The sequence below is a fragment of the Centrocercus urophasianus genome, unplaced genomic scaffold (assembly GCF_019232065.1).
Source record: "Centrocercus urophasianus isolate 14NV4802_14NV808 unplaced genomic scaffold, USGS_Curo_1.0 seq_18, whole genome shotgun sequence".
NCBI lineage: Eukaryota > Metazoa > Chordata > Aves > Galliformes > Phasianidae > Centrocercus > Centrocercus urophasianus.
Window position 1 is genome coordinate 20,721,075 of NW_024884733.1, and position 19,561 is coordinate 20,740,635.

Here is a 19,561-nt window from a genome sequence, read left to right on the forward strand (position 1 = left end):
TGCCTTCTCTTAAGAATATATATTAATGAGTAACATTTGAGCACCCACATCAGGTTTTCTCTTGTAGCATACGTGTTAGTGAGGTATTTAGGCCAAACTGCATTTTCTCAAGCTGAGGAATGAAACTTAATGAACCCAAGGCACAACGTAATTCATGGAATTCCAGCACCGGGCATGAAATGAGATTTGTATTGCTATATTCTGTGAAACAGTGAGTTAAATTTTCTCTGAATTGTAAATATCTATTCCCGAAAGAATGTTTTTCCTCTAAATAGGTTAGCAGCAAGGTAGGAACTGTAATGCATTCAGAATTTAAAATGCATTTATTCCATGTAGGGAGATTCATCGTTCGCGAGTTTATAATGTTTGAACTGATTCAAATAGTATTGTTGTTGGGTGCTTTTACGTAGAGAAAATATGTTCAGCAGTATGCATGGCTCTTAAAATCATGAGGGCAGCAGTCATATAATATGCCAAATAACAGAAGCCTTCTCTCATCCCAATTGCTAAAGCGACGTCACCAGGAAAACGCAGCGCTGCAGGCGATCCCGTGGCTGGGGATTATCTGCATTACCTCACTCGGCTGCCCTCAGCAGTGGGATGAGTCAGAGCATTGCGTACCATCACGTGTGATGAAATGAGATGCAACTGTTCTTTAAAAAACACCCAAACAGTCATATAAAAACAGTTGGCCAAGATTCACCATCCTTTTTTTTTTTTTGGTGTGCCTTGGGAGTTGCTTGTTAACCTATGCATACATGCATATGCATCTGTTGTGTACTGTGCCTCAAGGGAGTGCAGTTTTCCTATAAGTGTTCTATTCCTATTGCATTGGTATTTATATATGGGATTTAGCTGAATAGCACTGTTCATGCATCCCTGCTGCAGCAGACAAAGGACAGGAAAAGCATCTCAGGGTCCTTCTGCACTTCCTCTATGCCTTCCTGGCGCTGCAGACTGGAGATATCAGGGACTTCTGTGCAGCCCTGGTGCCATCGCCAAGGAGGCAATGAGACAGCAAGCAATGGCAGATGTACCTGTAACATGTGTCCCACTCTGTCTGTGTCCCTGTGTTGGGGCTTGCAAGGAGCTGGTTGTCTGCCCCCCGCAGACAGGGTGAGCGATGTTTGTGATGCCTGTAAATGATGATGTATTTTCTTTTCTCCTCTAGCCCGGGTCGCTCTCCAATTTCCTTTGACAGTGAAATAATAATGATGAACCATGTGTACAAAGAAAGGTTTCCAAAGGTAAGGAATCACTTTTTGAATAATGCAGTCAATGAACTTGTGACAAAGCTCAGTTACTTTGTAATACTGTGATGGACCCCTTGTCTTACCTCTGATTTCTGAGCAGTGCAGTTTGGAAGCTGCTTTCTATAAATTTCTGTATTAATTCTGCAGTGGAAAAAAAAATAGATGAAGTATATTCAGATAGAAAAGTATGAAAGGCTTTGCGTATTATGTATGTACTTTGTATTTACTGAATTTCTCATTTTGGCATTTTCATGTGAATTTTCTCACAATTGGCAAGATAAATGAGCATGGGAATGAGGAGAATGGCCATGCTGTGGCTACGCGATCCATTTCACTTGTTTGAAGCCAGCATCTCCATATATTATCATAGAGTCATTTGAGTTGGAAGGAACCTCTAAGGGCCATCCAGTCCAACTCCAGTGAACAGGACACGTACAGATCCATCAGATGCTCAGAGCCCCATCCAGCCTGACCCTGAATGTCTGCAAGGCATTCTCCAACCCTCTGGGCAAACTAACCCTCAGCTTCTGCTTTGAATTCTGACCCTGCTGGAAGAAGAATGCTTAGCTTAAACAAACTGTTTTGGACAGTAATTTAAAAATACTTTGAGTAACATTCTCCCAACATTCTCTGTATAATAACATTAAGTTTGCTTTATACCAATCCAAACTTTTTTGTCTTGGTAGGCTTTACATTTACATATTGGAAAAGCATGTTTTCTTTTATAGTCATTCCAAATTACGCTAGAGATTTTGACAAAAGCAAAGCTTGCCACTGGGGCCTTTGGTACCAGAGAAGCAATGAAGTTAAACTTGAGTTTTCAGAAAAGCAAATTATTTCGGTACTGAAGTGATTGCAATGAAAATAAAACGGAGGGTTTTTTGCTTATTTCTTTTAAAGCTGAATATTGAAATCCGTGGAATCAAGTTTTCAGAGTTAATGCCTCACTGAAATGAGTGCAGACATTCATCTATCCCAGAGCTGTCAATATGACCATTCCCTTTCTGCTTTACCAATAGTAAAAATAGATGTTGCTCTGGTGACAGAATATCGAGGCCTAAAGTGAAAGAGATGCTGTCTGTCTGTTGCTTGGGGCAATGATTTTCAGATTTCATGCTCTTGCCTACAATTTCTGAGAGCTGCCTTGTATCTCACATCCTTATTTTGGAGACCTGGGAGGAAAGCAGCCTCAGAAGCAGGATATTTTTATAGTCATTTCCGTTTTCAAGTAGCATGTCTGATTAAATGTTGTTGTTTCTTCTTGTGAATGCAGCTTTTGCCTACAGAGTAATATTTTTATTCAAAGCAAAACACTGTCATTGTATTTTGGACAGTTTTTTAAGCCTGGTGCGTTTTGGGATTGAGGATGTGACTATAGAACCCTGCTTGTCTATGTTTAGATTTTGGGATAGTCAGATTTTAAGAATAATTTGTTTATTCTGTACTCTTAGGCCACAGCGCAGATGGAAGAGCGGCTGGCGGAGTTTATTGCCTCCAATGCTCCAGAGAACGTGCTGCAATTAGCAGATGGGGTCCTAAGTTTCATCCACCATCAAGTTATTGAGCTGGCTAGAGACTGCCTAGATAAGTCACGTGAAGGTCTCATTACTTCTCGCTATTTCTATGAGCTGCAGGAAAACTTGGAGAAACTTCTCCAGGATGTAAGTGCTCTTGAGAAGTAGAATATGTTATGGTGATGGAAGCTGTAGACAATAAGGCAGAGCTTTGATTTCAGGAGAGGGGAAGGGCAGTGGGGAGGGGTGTCAGGAGGCGTGGGGCGTTCCAAAGCGCTGTTGATGCACCATGGGCGGATTTAAGCGGGTCACTTCACCTGTGTACATCTTTGTACAAAGGCTAAATATGCATGTGAGTAAGTCAAAGGCAGTCTTCACAATTTATGAAAATTGGGTTCATACAGATGAAGGAAATTACTGAACTTTTCTTTCATGTACTTCAGGACTGTCAATGACTTATTAATTACAATAGTGCCTTCAAGGAGTGAAAGCACCACAGTTTGTAGTGTTGCTATAAATTTTTCATAAAAGATTTTCCTGAGTTGAACTTAATTCAGTTGTGGGTAATTTTTTTACTACTTCGATGTGTTTTGTGGTGTTCAAAGCATTTGAAAATACACAAGGGGGCACAATTTTAATGTGTGCTCAGTATGCTTCAGCTGCTCATTAAAATTGCTCTTTTCCTTTAAGATAAATTCTGAGGGATTTTTTGAAGTTAATATTATGCTGTAGCTGTTGTGAGCAGTCAGTGCTGTTACTTATTGCAGGGTTTGGACCTCTGTTTGGGAACATCTTTCTAATTCTCTGCTTTGATTTAAGGAGATAGCAAGCCACAAGTACAGGATTTGCAAAAATAACAGATTCAGATATTGACTGTCACTGGGAGACCTAGAATCAGTTGTATGCTATAGAAATAAGATCAAGTAGAATCTTAAAAAAAAAAAAAACCAACCAACCCCAAAAGTCCTTCACTTGGTGGTCTGTGCAGTAGGATATATAGTCTTATGGTATATTTTTATAAAATGTGAAAGATTGAGAAGGTGACTGCTTGATCAGTAAGGAAATGAGTAGTGGTAGCTCAGGAACTATCAGGAAGGCCCACAGATTTTCATAGAATTTTACTGTGAAATTCACACAGTAATTTCAAACCACAGAAAGAACACTCCATTAAATAGGTTGCAGGTTGAGGCTACTTTATGTTGTGAAAATGTATCTGTAGCATAGAGTAATTGGATATGTAAATAATGAGCTGTTTAAATATACCAAGCCAGAAAGCTTTTAAGGTTTCTAGATCTTGGCTTTTGTAATAAAATGCCAACAAATCTCATTAGTTATGGCAAATGAGATACTTTCTCGTTTGGAGCGTGAAATACTGTCTTTTAGTCATTGCTATTGCTTATTGCATCACTGAAACGATCCTGAAGTAGAAAATGAAATAGCTTTTCTTTACTTTGGGAAACATGAACTTGGATGCTATCCTTTACATTTAAAATAGCTATTGAAAAAAAAGAGGACGTCTGGTTATTTATATATTGTGTTGAAGAAATGTTTAGATGATGTAATAAGGGACCTTAAAGTTTAGGGGGGAAGTATTGGTGATAGGTGGGCGGCTGGACTGGATGATCTTGGACGGCTTTTCCAACCTTGTTGATTCTGTGATTCCATTAGCATGGGGGGTTGCTTAGGGGATAGAACAGGAGCTCAGGTTCCTTCGATGAAAAAGGTGATAGGAGTTGTTTTCTTGGTTGAAGTGCCTCCATGCCAAAGAGCAAGGAACACTACCCAAAAGTTCCATGGCTTTATGTAGGCTCAGCCACTGGGAGGAGGGAATGAAGGACTGCAGGTATTTCTGTGCATTCAACAAAAGGAAAAGAGGAAGGTAGTGGTATTACACTATGTTCAGTGATACTGCACATTGGAAAATTGATACTCTGATTGGAATTGCTTTCTTAATATGAGCCTAAGTGTAAATTTATTGTTTCTTGGCACTGCAGGTCTATTGTTTTGGTTTCCATCTGTATATTAGCTCAATTACAGCGTTGTGACTTGCATATCCTGGTTACTGGTCCCGTGAAACCCCAGGGGAGGATGGTGATTTTAATTTCATGCCCCAGTGGCTACAGTTAGTGACGGATGGGTCTTTCAGATAAGGGAATCGGTTTGTAAATTACCCCTCGCTTCCTCCCGTACACGTGTCACTGGCAATGTGTGCAGGAATGGCATCAGCCTCTCCCACAGCCCCTCAGCTCCTCTCCCCTCCCCTCGAGAGGCGGGGGGGGGGACCCTGAAATGACACTGCCAACCTTCAGACAAGCATGTCGTCATTGGGAGCTGCTAATGAGGTGTCCCACATCACACCAAGACACATGGAGGCAGCAGCACTATATAACCCTGCCTGCTTTGGGGACACTGCTGGGACGGCTGCTAAACAAGACGTCTGTAGGGATGTCAGAGCTGTCCTGGGGGAGAAGGAAGCAAGAAGAGGCAGTGCTGCTGCGGATCTTGGACGAGCAGCGCTGTGCAGAGATGAAGGCTGAGTGGCTGTTCCAAGTTGTGTTTCATTTTTGCTATCCTCTACTCTGTTGTGGTGTTGTTTTTTTCCCTTTTCTTTCTTGTTTGGCAGTCATGGTCTGGCTTCTCATTTTCATCACAGACACCTGATTACATTAGTTACGTTTTTAAATTATTTTGCCTAAGCTGGGGAAGATGAGAAAGAGAGAAAACAAAAGGACTTGATTAAAAAGAATAAGTTTGCTTCAGCACCATAAGCAGATGCCATAAATGTATATACGTCTATTTTCATAATATGCAAGGGGGGAAAGGATATTCCAATTGCATGTCTCGTGTTTCATATAATACAAAGTTGTTGATGTTTTATTTATTCATTCCAAAGCAGCTAACCCCTGGTGATCTGGAGTGGCTTTTCAGCTATGAAAGCATTAATTTCTTTATAGAATTCATATTGTAACTTACGAGTTTGGATATTGCATTAAGGGGCACTGAGTGAATACTAAGCACCTTCATTTTGGTTATTCTGTGTTTTATAATTAGAAAATATCGTCTAAAAAAGATCTCAATTTATTTCAATGCTTTCAAAATATATTTTTGTAAGACTCTTATTACCAGGAAGCATCTCTGATGCTGTTTTCAGATGATGAACTAGCAATTATGTGGTTTTTCTAGCTATGAATTTCTATCTCCCTGTGTTTTATTGTTCTTCCAGGTGATTTCATGTGTGTTTTGGCTTCTTAGCCATATATGTCTTTTTCTTAGGTGGTTTTAATGAACAATGCTAAACAAGCCTTTTCATTTCTTGCTGCACGTTGATAAAATATCACTCCTATAAGCAACTACTGGCTCATTGCCAGCATAAGAACATTGGTTAAGTTCTGGACTTTGTGAGTGTGCTAAAGCCTGTTTTTTGACCTTGGAAAGAAAAAGCTATACTTCATTTCAGAGGTTTTTTCATGTCCCTGGAACCATCTTTTGTGACCTTACAGTGAAATATTCTGTTATTTGTGTTTCAGGACTCCCTATGTAGCCAGAAAGGTTTTGAGCAAAAGAAGAATTAATTGGGGTTGCATGGGTTTGGTGCTCAAATTTGTCTTTGCTTTCTATTTTACCCATTTTAATGTATTTACTGTTGTAAAAAGGCATCTCCCTCCTTCCCCTTGAAACTAAACACTGAGTTCATACTCAAGTCCCGCAAATCAAAAGGAGAGGACAGGAGTAAAGTCTCTGAGTTAGGTTTCTGTATGTTCTTTGTTGGTGTGCTTCGTACACCACAGCATGCAGTACAGTGCTGGAGTTGTTAGGCAGGGTTTATGAAATGGAACTGAGAGAAAACAAAGTTCAGGTTTTCCGTGATGATGAACAGAAGTAGTTGGAATTCCAGCTGAATGCAGCCTGAAAATAGGTGTAACTGTTGGTCATTGTCTAGATTTCAGCATCGTGTGGAAGGTAAAATTGAAAAAATCATTAATCCTGTTTTCATTACAAAAAAAAAGAAAGACCACATCATATCAAATACAACTTAAAGGTGATATAATGCAAGTAAAGCCTTCGAAATAGCTCTTCCATGATAAAAGGAGTCAGTTGGAATGGGAAAGCTGTATGTAACTTGGCATCCTTGAGTGAGCTGAGATCATTGCCTGGCCTGACTCCGTCATGACTTTGCTGCCGAATTACAGCGACTGAGCTTTGACATATATAAATGAGGAGTTCTCTGCTAGGACACAATGTGATGTGCTGCTCTCCACAGGCCCACGAGCGATCCGAGAGCTCTGAGGTTGCCTTTGTTACCCAACTGGTAAAGAAGCTGATGATCATCATAGCGCGACCAGCTCGGCTGCTGGAGTGCCTGGTGAGTCTGGGCCTTGGGAGAGACACCTCAGGAGATAAGGAACACAAGAGAAGGCTTTACATTCTCATGGAAATTAAATCGATTTTCCTTTTTTTTTTTTTTTTTGGGTAATTTGTTAACATTTCACTAAAAAATTTTGGAAGAATCTTCCTTCCTCATTGCTCTCAAATGATGAATGATGAGGTTTGTAGGGGCAGAACTACAGTAATTTTGTGATCTTGCAGCAGTGCTCTTGCACCCAAATGTTGTTCTAGATTTCCAACTATATCTATTGGTGCAGTAAAAGAGATCACACCTGCTTATAATCTTTGCTTTCCAAGTATACCAAACCTGAGCTGATAGGATAATCCACCACCTACCCTGTAACAGTATTTCTTATACAGAGGTTGAAATATTCTGCTGGTAGATTAGTAATTTTATTAACAATTCTATTAGTGATTTCTAATATTGGGACTGTTACAAAATGAGGTGAATGGGTTTATGGTTTGATTAGAAGTGATATTTGAAAGTAGGAGAGCTTCATATTGGCTTATCTCACCTGTCAGAGAGGGCAAAAGATACTTCAGCTCTCTTTAGACCTCTCATTAGGACATCTCAATGGCAAAGGTAAGCTGGGGGTCCAGATTAACACTTACATTATGATGACCATATTATCTGATAGTTTGGTTTTCATTAACATTCCTGCTGTCCTTGTCATGTTTTGAATGGCAGATATACAGCCAGCAGACTATAGATGTGCACTATTTTTGCAGAGCAGGATGAAATGCTTGCTGAGCCCAGAATTAGCTTTGAGTGTTTCTGAGGAATCCAGATAATTCAACCCACTCTCTCTCTCTCTCTCCTGTATAGCAATCTTGTAATTGTAAAGCTGAATCATGTGCCCCTCTTTCTGTCTGTCTCACCACCTTGCTTTAGGAGTTTGATCCTGAAGAGTTCTACCACTTGTTAGAAGCAGCAGAAGGCCATGCCAAGGAAGGACAAGGAATTAAGTGCGACATTCCTCGATACATTATCAGCCAGCTGGGACTCACCAGGGATCCCCTGGAGGGTGAGAGCTCCGGTTCTGTACTCACCACACTACTGAGAGGATAACCAGATCTCCAGACTCTCAACTCCTGGTCATCACAAGCTCAAGGAGCCTTTTTTTTTTATTATTGTTAGTTAACTTATAGGCCATTTTTCTTTATTTTCCTGTTTGCTGTCAAATTCCAGACTGTCCTTTCCATCCCCGCATCTCAGAGGAGTATTGCTGGGTTAAGGACCACGCATCACAATTGACAGTTCTTTACTTATGGTGTTAATAATGTCTGCCTGTATTACAGCTAAAAAAATGATAGAAGATGGCTTTGTGATGTAACTGTTTTCTCTGGGCTATTGGTCACTAAAATTAAATATATTATTTCTGTTCTGCCACTGCTGGAGTGCTACTGAGTTGGATTCAGTCATTTGTTCAGTTCATTTGTTGTCCTCTCTGGGAGAAGTTGAGGTTTTCCATGAGAAGCCAGGATTAGTGCAGATTTTTGAGTGGAACGTTTGTATTTCTACATCTTAAATAGCAGTGAAACCGAAAAGACTAGATTATATCCAACACAGTGCATCACCAGAGTAGGAGGAAGAGTGCCTCGTTGGATTGTCTGATAACTGAATACTTCATGTGAGAATAGCAGCAATATCGATGCATGATTCAGTGGAGAGTTGATATATTCTGAATTTTCTAAAGTAGGTCTGTTATAAACATAACGTCAGTTAATTGGGAGTTCTCTTGGATATAAAAGTGTTTATTTCTGTTCCCAAAAGATATTTTCCCAGACAGTTCATGATAATTAACATGAATTTATATTCAGAGTAAGTCTAGTTTGTGATGAAGATGATTTACTTTACTCCTTCCAGCTTTAAGAAATGTTGGAAATTGAGCTTCAACATTTCATACACTTCTAAGAAGCCATACAGATTTGCTTTTTACCTGTTACATCCAGGTTTGATCAGGTCTGTGAGATTACAGTGCTTTTCAGGTTCCTGTATGAGTAATGTTTTAGAAGAAAGTAACAGCTTTTCTGCTAGGTCCCAGAATTGCAAACAGTAACTTGAATATGTTGTAAATGTAGATGGCCCCAGAAGATCCTGACTTTGGAATTTGTGAGTTAATATTTCTGTCTGGCACTTTGCTAACTGACTTTCTCCTATGACAAGTTTCACGAGCGCGCATGGCTTGCTCAGCAACAATAGAAAGTGTGACAGAGACTGGAGATTGCTGCAGAATATTTCAGCGATTGAACTGTACTTTTTGTTTCCTCAAGAGAGCATAATTTTAGCATAAATTAGTAGTCTGGATAGGTCTAGTTTAACTTGTACGGTGTTTACCCGAATGACAGTGACAGGTTGACTTCAAGTGAAGAGCTCTTCGGGAAAATTTATACCAAAGATTGCTAAATGCAATTTAATAGCATTTGTTGAAATCTGACATTAAAGAGAAATTTTCTTTGATCCCTGTCATGGGAGAGAACCTTTCCATCACTAATTCCCCTTACTAAAGTCAAATTTTCTTTAGAAATGTGTGGAGATGTCAAGGTGCCTTATTTCCTTTCTGTAAGGAGGGCACCCAGAAATGTCAGTGATGTCTGTTCAGAGACCAGTAGTTAATGTAGGATTTAGTTCTGCAAAGTTTATAGCATCTCCTAAGACAGCTGAGTTGCCTAAACTAACTGCATTTCTCACAGTTAGCTGCTACTCAGCGTTTTGCAAACTCAGACACATTTCATGGAGAGAGGTTGTATGAAATGTAATTCTCTTTCTTTTCTGGAGGACAGAGGTGCCACGGGGCACTATGCTTGGAATAGGTTTAACATTACCTAGCCAGCAGTTTCCCCTAACTTGCATTTGTTGCTTATTTTAGAAACCATCTAGAATAAGTGATGCTGAGATTAGGGCAATTAATTATATTAACCTCTATATAAAAGATTGCCTACAGTTTACAGGATGTTAAAGGTTAGCAGTGTATAATTGGGGTGACTCTTTATGGAGGGGGGGAAGTATGTCCTTCATAATCTACAAGCACCCATTGAAATCCTGTTTGTCTTGTACAAACAAAGAGAATAGTGTTTGATTGAGATCATTAGGAGTAATCTCTCCTCTTTCTTTTCAGAAATGGCCCAGCTAAATAGCTATGACAGCCCAGACACTCCTGAGACAGATGATTCAGTCGAGGTAAAGCAGTAATACACTCAATACTGTCTGGCGCTCTTTTTTTTCTCTGCAAAGAGGTAGTCTGCAATAAAGGATGAATGATAATGCAAAGTAATTTTAATTAAAAGAGGAGAAAAGTGCTGACATTCAAAAGTGCACATTAGAACTAAAGTATACACTTATAAAAACGTGCAAATCTCAGCAGTGTGGAGGTGAAATCATTGAAGATGCAAACAGGCATTAGCATCAGATTTTGTTGATGTTTCTTCAAGTTGCGCATAAGAATCATTTGGAGAAACTTTATTTGCATTTGTAAAACATGATGAGAATTGAAGAGAGATGACATTAGTATCAACTGGTGGAAAAACCTAGTTATATAATTCATTAATTTTCAAACTTCTGTAGTTTTTTAGTTTATTTGTACTTAAATAATATTGGAAAAGGTCCAAGCCCTCTGATTTACCATGCTAATGCTTGTGGGGCGAATGTGCTGGCTGCTGGGAGTACTGACAGTTATCCCAAAGCTGAGGGCTCCTGAGCTTTAGAGATGGATTGAGATTGGATGAATGATACTCAAAGAAGAAATGGACAGAAAGAAGTGGCATATAGAATGAAGTTGTTCCTGCACTCCTCATTTCTTTTTCTTTGTCTTCTTTCCCCAGAGCCGTGGAGCCTCCGTCCAGTCAAAGAAAACTCCATCCGAAGAGGAATTTGAAACTATTAAACTGATCAGTAATGGTGCTTATGGGTAAGACATTCTAGGTTTTGTTTTAGAAGAAAATGCTGCTGTCATTCTACCCAGCAAGGCATTATAGCAAAGCTAAGGAAGTGCTTGGACTTTGTTGGGCCCGAAGAATAAATGAATTTTGCTGAGGTCTTGAGTCCCACACTTGTGATGTCTTCTGCGTCCTTGGTTGAGATGCCATTTCTTTTATGTGTTCTGGATTTCTTACCCTATACCCCCATACCTGGAAGTAGTTCCCAACTATGACAGCCTTAACATTGTACTGAACTGATAGTTCACCCCCCCCCCTAGTTTACTGTGGGATTTCCTAAACAATGGGTGGTGGTAGTTTTTGGGGTTTTTTTTTAAGGGAGTTTTAAGAGTCTGAGAAAATTATTTTGTACCCATTTCTTTACTGCTTATCAAGGCCTCCCTGCCTGAATTTCCTTCAGTGCTGAGTATTGAAGTCCTGTGATTTCTGTTTGTATGAAGGCTACCTCAGTGGGTGTGGGTGACATTCTGTAGTTAAATGTTATTAGTGACTCAGTCAAACAGCAGGAACATTGAGGAAGGCTTTGTTTATAGTTTTCCATTCTTCCATTTATGATTATGTTTTTGTGGCTGTTTGTGAGCTCTTCAAATACATTGGGGCGAATCTGCTGAAATCTGTCATACTGTAAGAGTGCTGTTAGATTTTGTTATTCATTAAAGAATCGAGGATGAAGCTGCTGGTCAGTTAAAATCTGAACTAGTTGTACAGTCTATCCAGAATTTGAAAGATTCCTGACTCTTTATCATTACCAGGGATATTCATTAGGCCATAACTAAGAGCAGTGATTCAGTAGGTAATAACCAACAAAACTTAAGCATGTGCTTGAGTATTTTGTTGAAGTGAGTGCATATTTAACAGCAAATTAAAAAACAAAACAGTGGAAAAAGTGCATTTTTTGGTCTTTGAAGACATGATGGAGCATGTTGAAGCTCCGTATTGTCAGATAAGAAGCTTTTGTATGTTTTCAGTCGTATATCTGCTTAGCCTCCATGGTTTAAACATAAATTTTCAAAAATTGGGGAGAGGTGTAGTTCTGCTGTTACTTATTCCTGTCTCCATGCTGGGTGTGTTTTATAGTCAGCTGCTTGTGAGACAAAATACCATGTTAAATGTAATATACTCTAGAGAAAAGGAAGCAAGTACTGATTCAATCAGGCAGGGAAACTGGATGAAAATTTTATTTGCAAACTGTATTATTAATGTGCAGGAATCTAATGATCTGCAAATGATAGAAATGTAAGAGATACTGAAGGAAATCCCTGGTGACAGTGTTGCATCAAGTTAATTTTATGGAGTTTGGAAAGCAATCATGCTGATTTCATACTTTTTTTGGACTTTTTTCTTTCTTTCTTTTTTTAGTGAAATGGTGACTATAGTGTTGAAAAATATAAGCCCCATCGCACTGATACTTAAAGAAATTTGTGATATTTGTGCCTGAAATATATAATTTTCCTTTTTAGCCACATCAACAAAAATGTTCCGTAATTCTCAAAGGCAGAATAGGTTTTGAAGGGCAGCATTGTGGCGTTCCTCATTTTCTAGGGAAGAAGATAGGCAATGAGATGAGATTTTATGGAATCACAGATAGTCAATCAGAATCCATCCAAAAGAATTATCATCCACTGTTTCTTTAAATAGTTCAAACAGAAGATGGAACTTTTTTCTTGGTATGTGATTTTCCAGAGCGGTGTATTTGGTGCGCCACAAGACCACCCGTCAACGTTTTGCCATGAAGAAGATCAACAAACAGAACCTAATTTTGAGGAACCAGATCCAGCAGGCATTTGTTGAGAGAGATATCTTGACGTTTGCTGAGAACCCCTTTGTAGTCAGCATGTTCTGCTCCTTTGAGACCAAGCGCCATCTGTGCATGGTTATGGAGTACGTGGAAGGTATGTTTGTCATAACCTACAAAGAGCAAATGGCTCTTAGGATGTACACGTAGCCTGTATACAGCGTGTTTCATCTCAAAGGATGCTGTTTCCAAGTGATTTATAAGAAATGTACTTTTGGATGTGATACTGATGATCACACTGCTCTGATTGCAGAAAATGGGAAGAATATCTTAGGTGTGTGCTGTTTCTTTCTTCGTGTAGAGTGAGGTCAGTCAACCCTGCAGCTACAAGGGAGGTGATGAAATCCTTTTAAGTAAGAGTATATGGACTGCTTTGGCTGGAGAAGTGAGTCATTCTACCCCTAGTATAGCTTGGCATAAGAAGATACTTCATTTCTGAATCCCAGTGACTAATCCAACATGATCACAGTGGAGATGAGGAATTATAAAGCCACATGTAGAAAAGCTGTTGGGGTCAGAAGTCAGTATGAACTTTCCAGTCCTCACTGGAAAGAGATCCTCCTGCTCTCTTAGGGGATGGTATGGCTGAATCCATAGCACTAGGATTTTTGTATTTATTTGAAGTTCAAGAGGGAGTTTTGAGTTCCATATAACAAGGTTGAAGGAGACAGATTTTGGGAAGCTCTCTGTAGTTATCTAGTACTGTTGTGCTGTAGCCATTCTTTTTTGTTGCTGACACTTGCCATTTCACTGTGCCGTATTTGGAACTTATTTCTAGGGGGTGACTGTGCGACACTTCTCAAGAACATCGGTGCCCTGCCCGTTGATATGGCGAGGATGTATTTTGCTGAGACTGTTCTAGCATTGGAGTACCTACACAATTATGGGATTGTTCACCGTGACCTAAAACCTGACAAGTAAGTCTTGAACTCTTCCAAAGCTTTACGATGAGAGCCAGTTCTTCAGAGGCTTTCTTCACGGGCAAGAGCATAAGGTGGCTAGAGACAGTACCAATTCTTGATGACATCTAACATGCAGGAGGTTTTAGGGAGTCTCTTGCTATTGATGTGTAGAACTTAGAAAGCAGACACAGAGGGAATAGGATGAACATCTTCAAATATTACCTTAGAGCTGTTGCTCCACTGCTGAAATATGGCAGAAAGCAGCCTGAATTCTGCCTGCCTTAGCTGCTCCACGATGTTCTGTTTCATAGGAGGTTTATTCCAGTTTATGAGAACACTGGGAACGTGCTTAGCATTGCCTTGTGTTCTTCTGTTTTTAATTCATTTTGGGAAACAATTAATTGAATGTTGGATTATTTTGCTTCTCTTTCTTCTAGTCTCCTGATAACTTCCATGGGTCACATTAAACTTACAGACTTTGGACTGTCTAAAATTGGGTTAATGAGTCTTACAACTAACCTTTACGAGGGACACATTGAAAAGGATACCAGGGAATTTCTGGACAAGCAGGTAAGCTTGAGCTTACTGTTTTTACAATGGGAGGAAAAGATATGAGTCCTTTCTTCTACCTGTGCACCAGTTTGTATTGTTTTTTGTTTCAGTTCCTTGTTTTAAAGTGGTGTGCTTCAGCTCTTAGTTCAGGACATCAAAGGTGTGCAGCAGTTCTTTTAGGGATGTAATACAGCTTTTGCTGGAAGGTTGTTTCGCAGTCTCCCCCTTCTGGTGCTTAGAAAGTTTGTGGCAAGTTCCTATAGGCTCTTTTTTTGTCTGATGGCTTAATAATTGATTTTCATTGCCTTGGTGTTTGCTAGGGGTCTCTTTCCCCCTTAGCCTTCATTTTGCTAGGCTTAACCAGCCAAGTTCTTTTAGATAGTGGGATAGATTTTCCTTTGATTAATTAATAGCTTTTCCATGCACCTGTTTCAGCTTGATTTCCTGGGCATCTTTAACAGGAACTATATAATATATTCTGGATACAGGCTTCTGGTGCCATGTATAATGGGATTTAAAAGTGCTTATCTCTTCTGAAAATACCTAGGATCACAGCAGAATTTTCTTGTTTTTCTGTGCCTACTGTTAATTCATAATCATCCTGTGGTAAACTAAGAGCACACCCGGGACCATGTCTCCTTTTGCTTCTGAATCATGGTATTTTTTTGTAGCAGGTGTTCTCTGGTCACTAGTTCATGGTCTTGCATTTTGCAGTATTATGTTTTTTTACAGCTGTTTTGCTTCTGTTGTTGATTTGAAGCCCAAGGCAACCTGGTACTTCCAACATGAAGTCCTTAGCGGTTGTGCCAACTGTACATCCCAAGTTTAAATGATGACGTTTATCACCACGCTGAGTTGCTAATTCTGCATCAGTGGGACTAAATTCTGCTGATGCAGAGAAGTGGGAGTTGTGTCAAAAATTCAGTCCCTGATAAATATAGTCATACCAGTAGCAATCCGTCAAGCAGATAGACATATGCAGACAGAATATGATTTGAATTTGGCAATCTGAAGGTGATTGCTTTCTTGTGTGTTTCCCTCGAGGTCTGTGGGACTCCGGAATACATTGCCCCAGAAGTGATCCTCCGGCAGGGCTACGGGAAGCCGGTGGACTGGTGGGCCATGGGAGTCATCCTGTACGAGTTTCTGGTTGGCTGCGTTCCTTTCTTTGGTGACACACCTGAGGAGCTGTTTGGACAAGTGATCAGTGGTATGTTTCTGTTCTGCTCCTGTTCTGCTGCAAAGTAAATGCTTGAAAATATTGAGGTTCGATAGTTTGCTCAGGAAAGACTGGATGTAAAGCAAAGGCTTTTTAATTTGCAAGCATTTATCTTTGTGTCAAAGTAACATCTGTCTTGATTCCAGCTATTGAAAATTGTCGAGTACTATCTAGCTTAATAGCTCTGTCATTTCTCAATGAATATGCCACTGAAAACATTTCTATTTGGGAGTGCTTTCTGAAACAGTACATTTTTAACACACTTGGCAAATATCCTTTGTAAGAAGTGAATTTCAGTGAAGAAGTAAACTTAATGTATGAAATGCTTACCTGCAAATTGTTCGCTCTGTTCCAAGTCTAACTAGTGTGGAATGTGTGGGCATGAGGTACAGCCACAGTATTGTCAGTGTCATTGTTTATGGATTGTCATGGAAGTCCCATTTCATACTTTATTAATAGAGTTCTTAATGCTTTTTTCTCCTCCACAAGCAGTGCTTGGATTGACAGCAGCACTAGCTGAGGCTGGATTTTATGCATTTTGGAAAATGTCAATGCTTGAATTATGTTAAGTATGCAAGCTGCTGAATTCAAGGTATTTGCAATTCTGGGGAAGTACTGAGCACTGCATTTTACAGTGTAGGAATGTGAATGGTTATTCAAATTGGTCATGAAGCAGGTAGAAAATGTCAAGTCTTTTTTTGTCCCCAGATGAAATTGCCTGGCCAGAAGGTGATGATGCACTGCCGCCAGATGCCCAGGACCTCATTTCTAAGCTCCTCCGCCAGAATCCTCTGGAAAGAATGGGGACAGGTAGGGGCCTAGCGTATAGGAAATGCCAGAAGCATGAAAAGAAGCTACTGTGGCTGTGAGGCACACCAATCCGTGTTGAAAAATCCTGGTATGGAGCTGGGGAAAGCTTTATGCAGGATTTGATGAAGCTCTGAAAAGTAATGCGCACACAGTTCAGGCAGGCTGCCCAGAGAATGTGGTGCCCCATCCCTGGAGGTGCCCAAGGCTGGGCTGGATGGTGCCCTGGGCAGCCTCATCTGGTGGGGGCAGCCAGCCCAAGGCAGGGGGTTGGAGCTCAATGATCTTGAAGGTCCTCTCCACCCAACCTTCCTATGATTCTAAGAAATATTACTGTATTGTCTGGAAAACAAGGAAAGGGCGCCATCAAGTTCGCAATGTAACTTCTCAAATCTCTACCGTTCTAGTTCAGAATTGAGGATTTTGCCTCAATTCGAGCAGTGCACGATCAGATTTCTTTGCAATTCCTTCAACTGGGGGCTTAATCCCCTACACTGAAGTGAGCTCATGGGCATAATAAAATAAATGAAAACTCACGTGTTCTTAGAGGGCTACTGGAGAATCCTCCAAACATGCAACAAAGTCTGATAATCTGTTTGGCAAAGTCAGATACGTACGTTAATCTTTTTGTATTATAATATCAGATTTGAAGTTTTACGAGCCAATGCTTCTCATTTCCTGGTAGTAAAGAAATACCAACAAACTTCAACAGCCCACTTGTTTTAAAATCATTTGTCCAACGTGGGTTGGACAGGTTATCTGTTTTGTTGACTTGATTTGTCTGATTTAATTTTGGATTTTTGATTGGAAAACCACAATTTAAGGATAAAAAAAGCCCAAAATGTATAGCAATTACAACAGGCATGTATTCTGCAGACCTAACCCATGTGCATATGAGGGTGATGAATAGGTCATGAATTAATAATATAATCAGATGATTTTCACATGTTTTTTTCTACTTGAAATCTGTGTACTTGAAAGGCGTTTCTGTCACAGAAAAGATGTAGAGTTTCTTGCCTTACAACGTGAGTTGATGGACTGATTTTCTGATTTCTTATATACCTGTAATGCTGAGATTGCTGTTCCACTTGGCATCTCTTACTGCCACTGGCACTCAGCAAACCTTTCATCTCCTTTCCTCTGCTATTCTTTTTTTAAAAAAGGCAGTGACATCTATTATGAATATTAATTTCATCTGGAAAAAGAATAAGCCCGCATGCTAGCATGCAGATAATCCTTCTTAGTTTTTCCTTTTGTGTACTTACGAGGTTAATAACTCAGAAGATAGTAGTTAAAAGATACTAATTCAGGAAGATACGTAAGCCCTGCCTTGATTTAAGCAAATGGATGAGTTTGTGAAAGCGGAGCTACTCGCATGCTAAGTACCTTTTAGTTTGTTCTTTTTATTTAGCTATGAGCAAGGCGGTATTTAGAGTTTGGAAAATTCAAATTAATATGTTAATTAGTTCTTAATCTTGCAATTTTCTGTAGAATGTAATAACAGATGCTGTCTTCCTGCCCGTTTAGTCATGTGTTGTCATTAAATATGAAGAGGAGGTAGGAAGGGAGAAATATCATTCAGATTTTACTCTGTATAACCACTTTGAGGATGAGTTGTTTCTCAAAATTCCTGGAAAAAGCACGACTTAGATGTACTCAGGTACATTCTTGCAGACTCTTGATATTTCTAGGGTTTGTTTTTCTTGTTATGCAAATGCTGAAAGAAATAGCCTGCAATAAAAGATTCTTCTTTCAGGTAGTGCCTTTGAAGTGAAACAGCATCGGTTCTTTAAGGATTTGGACTGGAATGGATTACTTCGGCAGAAAGCTGAATTCATCCCCCAGTTGGAGTCCGAGGATGACACAAGCTATTTTGACAGTAAGACTGAAGATTAGGCATAAACTGCATCATACTTTTTGTGCCTACTTCATTTCTGAAATTGTCCAAGATAAGACGTTGTTAGAAATTGAATAGAGCGCTGGATGGAAATTACTTCAGAAAGTTTCTGTAGAATGCCAAGTAAGGCTTCTTTGAAAGCAGATGAGTTTTAAATGAAAAAACGTCGCTGTTGAAGTCAATTGGCCTTTCAGTGGTGCCTGTGAACTTGCCAGCCGTGGCCCAGCAGAGAGATGCTGTGTTTGTTGTGCTCAATTTATCACAGTACTTCCAAAGCGTTTGGTGTATCCAACTTCCCTGAGTTTTTGAGTGATGCCTTTTTTTCCCTATCAGCTGTTTTCAGCTAACCCAACAAAAACCCACAACCCAGTTTGGGGGACAGGCTTTTAGCCTAGGGGTACAGCTAGGGGAGGGGACCTGCTCAGCAGGTTATCAGGATGACTTTGATGCAATCACTGTATAAAGGCTGGGAGCCTCACATCAAGAAGTATCTCACACAAACATTGATAAAAGCTGGCACTGCTGTTACAAACCCTAATGCAGAAAAATTTAGAATTTATAAAAGTAGCTTTCTGGCTGATACAGTGCAGTAAATTTGGCTCAGTACAGCTATCAGCTTTCTGTAGCCAAACTTATTAACGTCCCCCTCTGCAAAATCTAATGTGGCTGGCTTAGAATTACAGTGCTGCAAATCTCATAGCACAAAATCTCTTTGGAGGCAGTTTAGATTTTTTGCATTAAAAATAGCTTTGCATATTGGCTGCTTGCCCATTTTCTTTCATAAAATCTAATCCTTTTCTAGTTCTGGAAGGGAGGAGAGGAAATATTTTGAGGGGTAAATATTTTTATTTTTTAAAGAAGGCTTGCATCTATGTATGCAGGGTAGGCTTCTTGCGATCATAAAGCTGTTGATTGGAAATTGGGGCAATGAATTATTTCCTTGTTTCTTTCCGTAGGATTGTGTGCCTTAGGGAAGAAATATTCTTACTACAAAGGGTCTGCAGGATTAGACACACAGAGAATTTGTGCTGAGTATCAGCATTTCAAGCATAATATAGCTGATGATATAAGATAAATTCAGTAGGAAGGAGGTATTCTTCCTTGCTATGTGTACAGGGTGAACAAAACTGCCTGAATATGTTTCACTGTTATAGAGAATACACATCGTGGCATAAGAACACTTAGAGTTTTTTGTAAGTAGACAAGTAGGAATTGATACAAAGGCCATTCTGGGGTAAGCACATATTGCTTGAGGTATATCAATACTTCATGCACTGATGAAATCTGCCATGCCTGGTTT

At 39.7% G+C, this 19,561-nt stretch overlaps 1 protein-coding gene across 9 annotated transcripts in view; it reads left to right on the plus strand.

The window, feature by feature from the left end:
• The window catches only part of MAST2 (microtubule associated serine/threonine kinase 2), a 142,719-nt gene that overhangs the window by 108,824 nt on the left and 14,334 nt on the right, over positions 1-19,561 (plus strand). For all 9 annotated transcript variants that reach the window (XM_042819374.1, XM_042819367.1, XM_042819371.1 and 6 more), the window contains 12 exons: positions 1,172-1,247; positions 2,705-2,914; positions 7,029-7,130; positions 8,046-8,178; positions 10,273-10,334; positions 10,976-11,061; positions 12,773-12,981; positions 13,663-13,801; positions 14,224-14,356; positions 15,383-15,548; positions 16,266-16,367; positions 18,121-18,243. In XM_042819374.1, the coding sequence (XP_042675308.1) occupies positions 1,172-1,247; positions 2,705-2,914; positions 7,029-7,130; positions 8,046-8,178; positions 10,273-10,334; positions 10,976-11,061; positions 12,773-12,981; positions 13,663-13,801; positions 14,224-14,356; positions 15,383-15,548; positions 16,266-16,367; positions 18,121-18,243 (1,541 nt within the window). The remainder of the gene's footprint in view (positions 1-1,171; positions 1,248-2,704; positions 2,915-7,028; positions 7,131-8,045; positions 8,179-10,272; positions 10,335-10,975; positions 11,062-12,772; positions 12,982-13,662; positions 13,802-14,223; positions 14,357-15,382; positions 15,549-16,265; positions 16,368-18,120; positions 18,244-19,561) is intronic.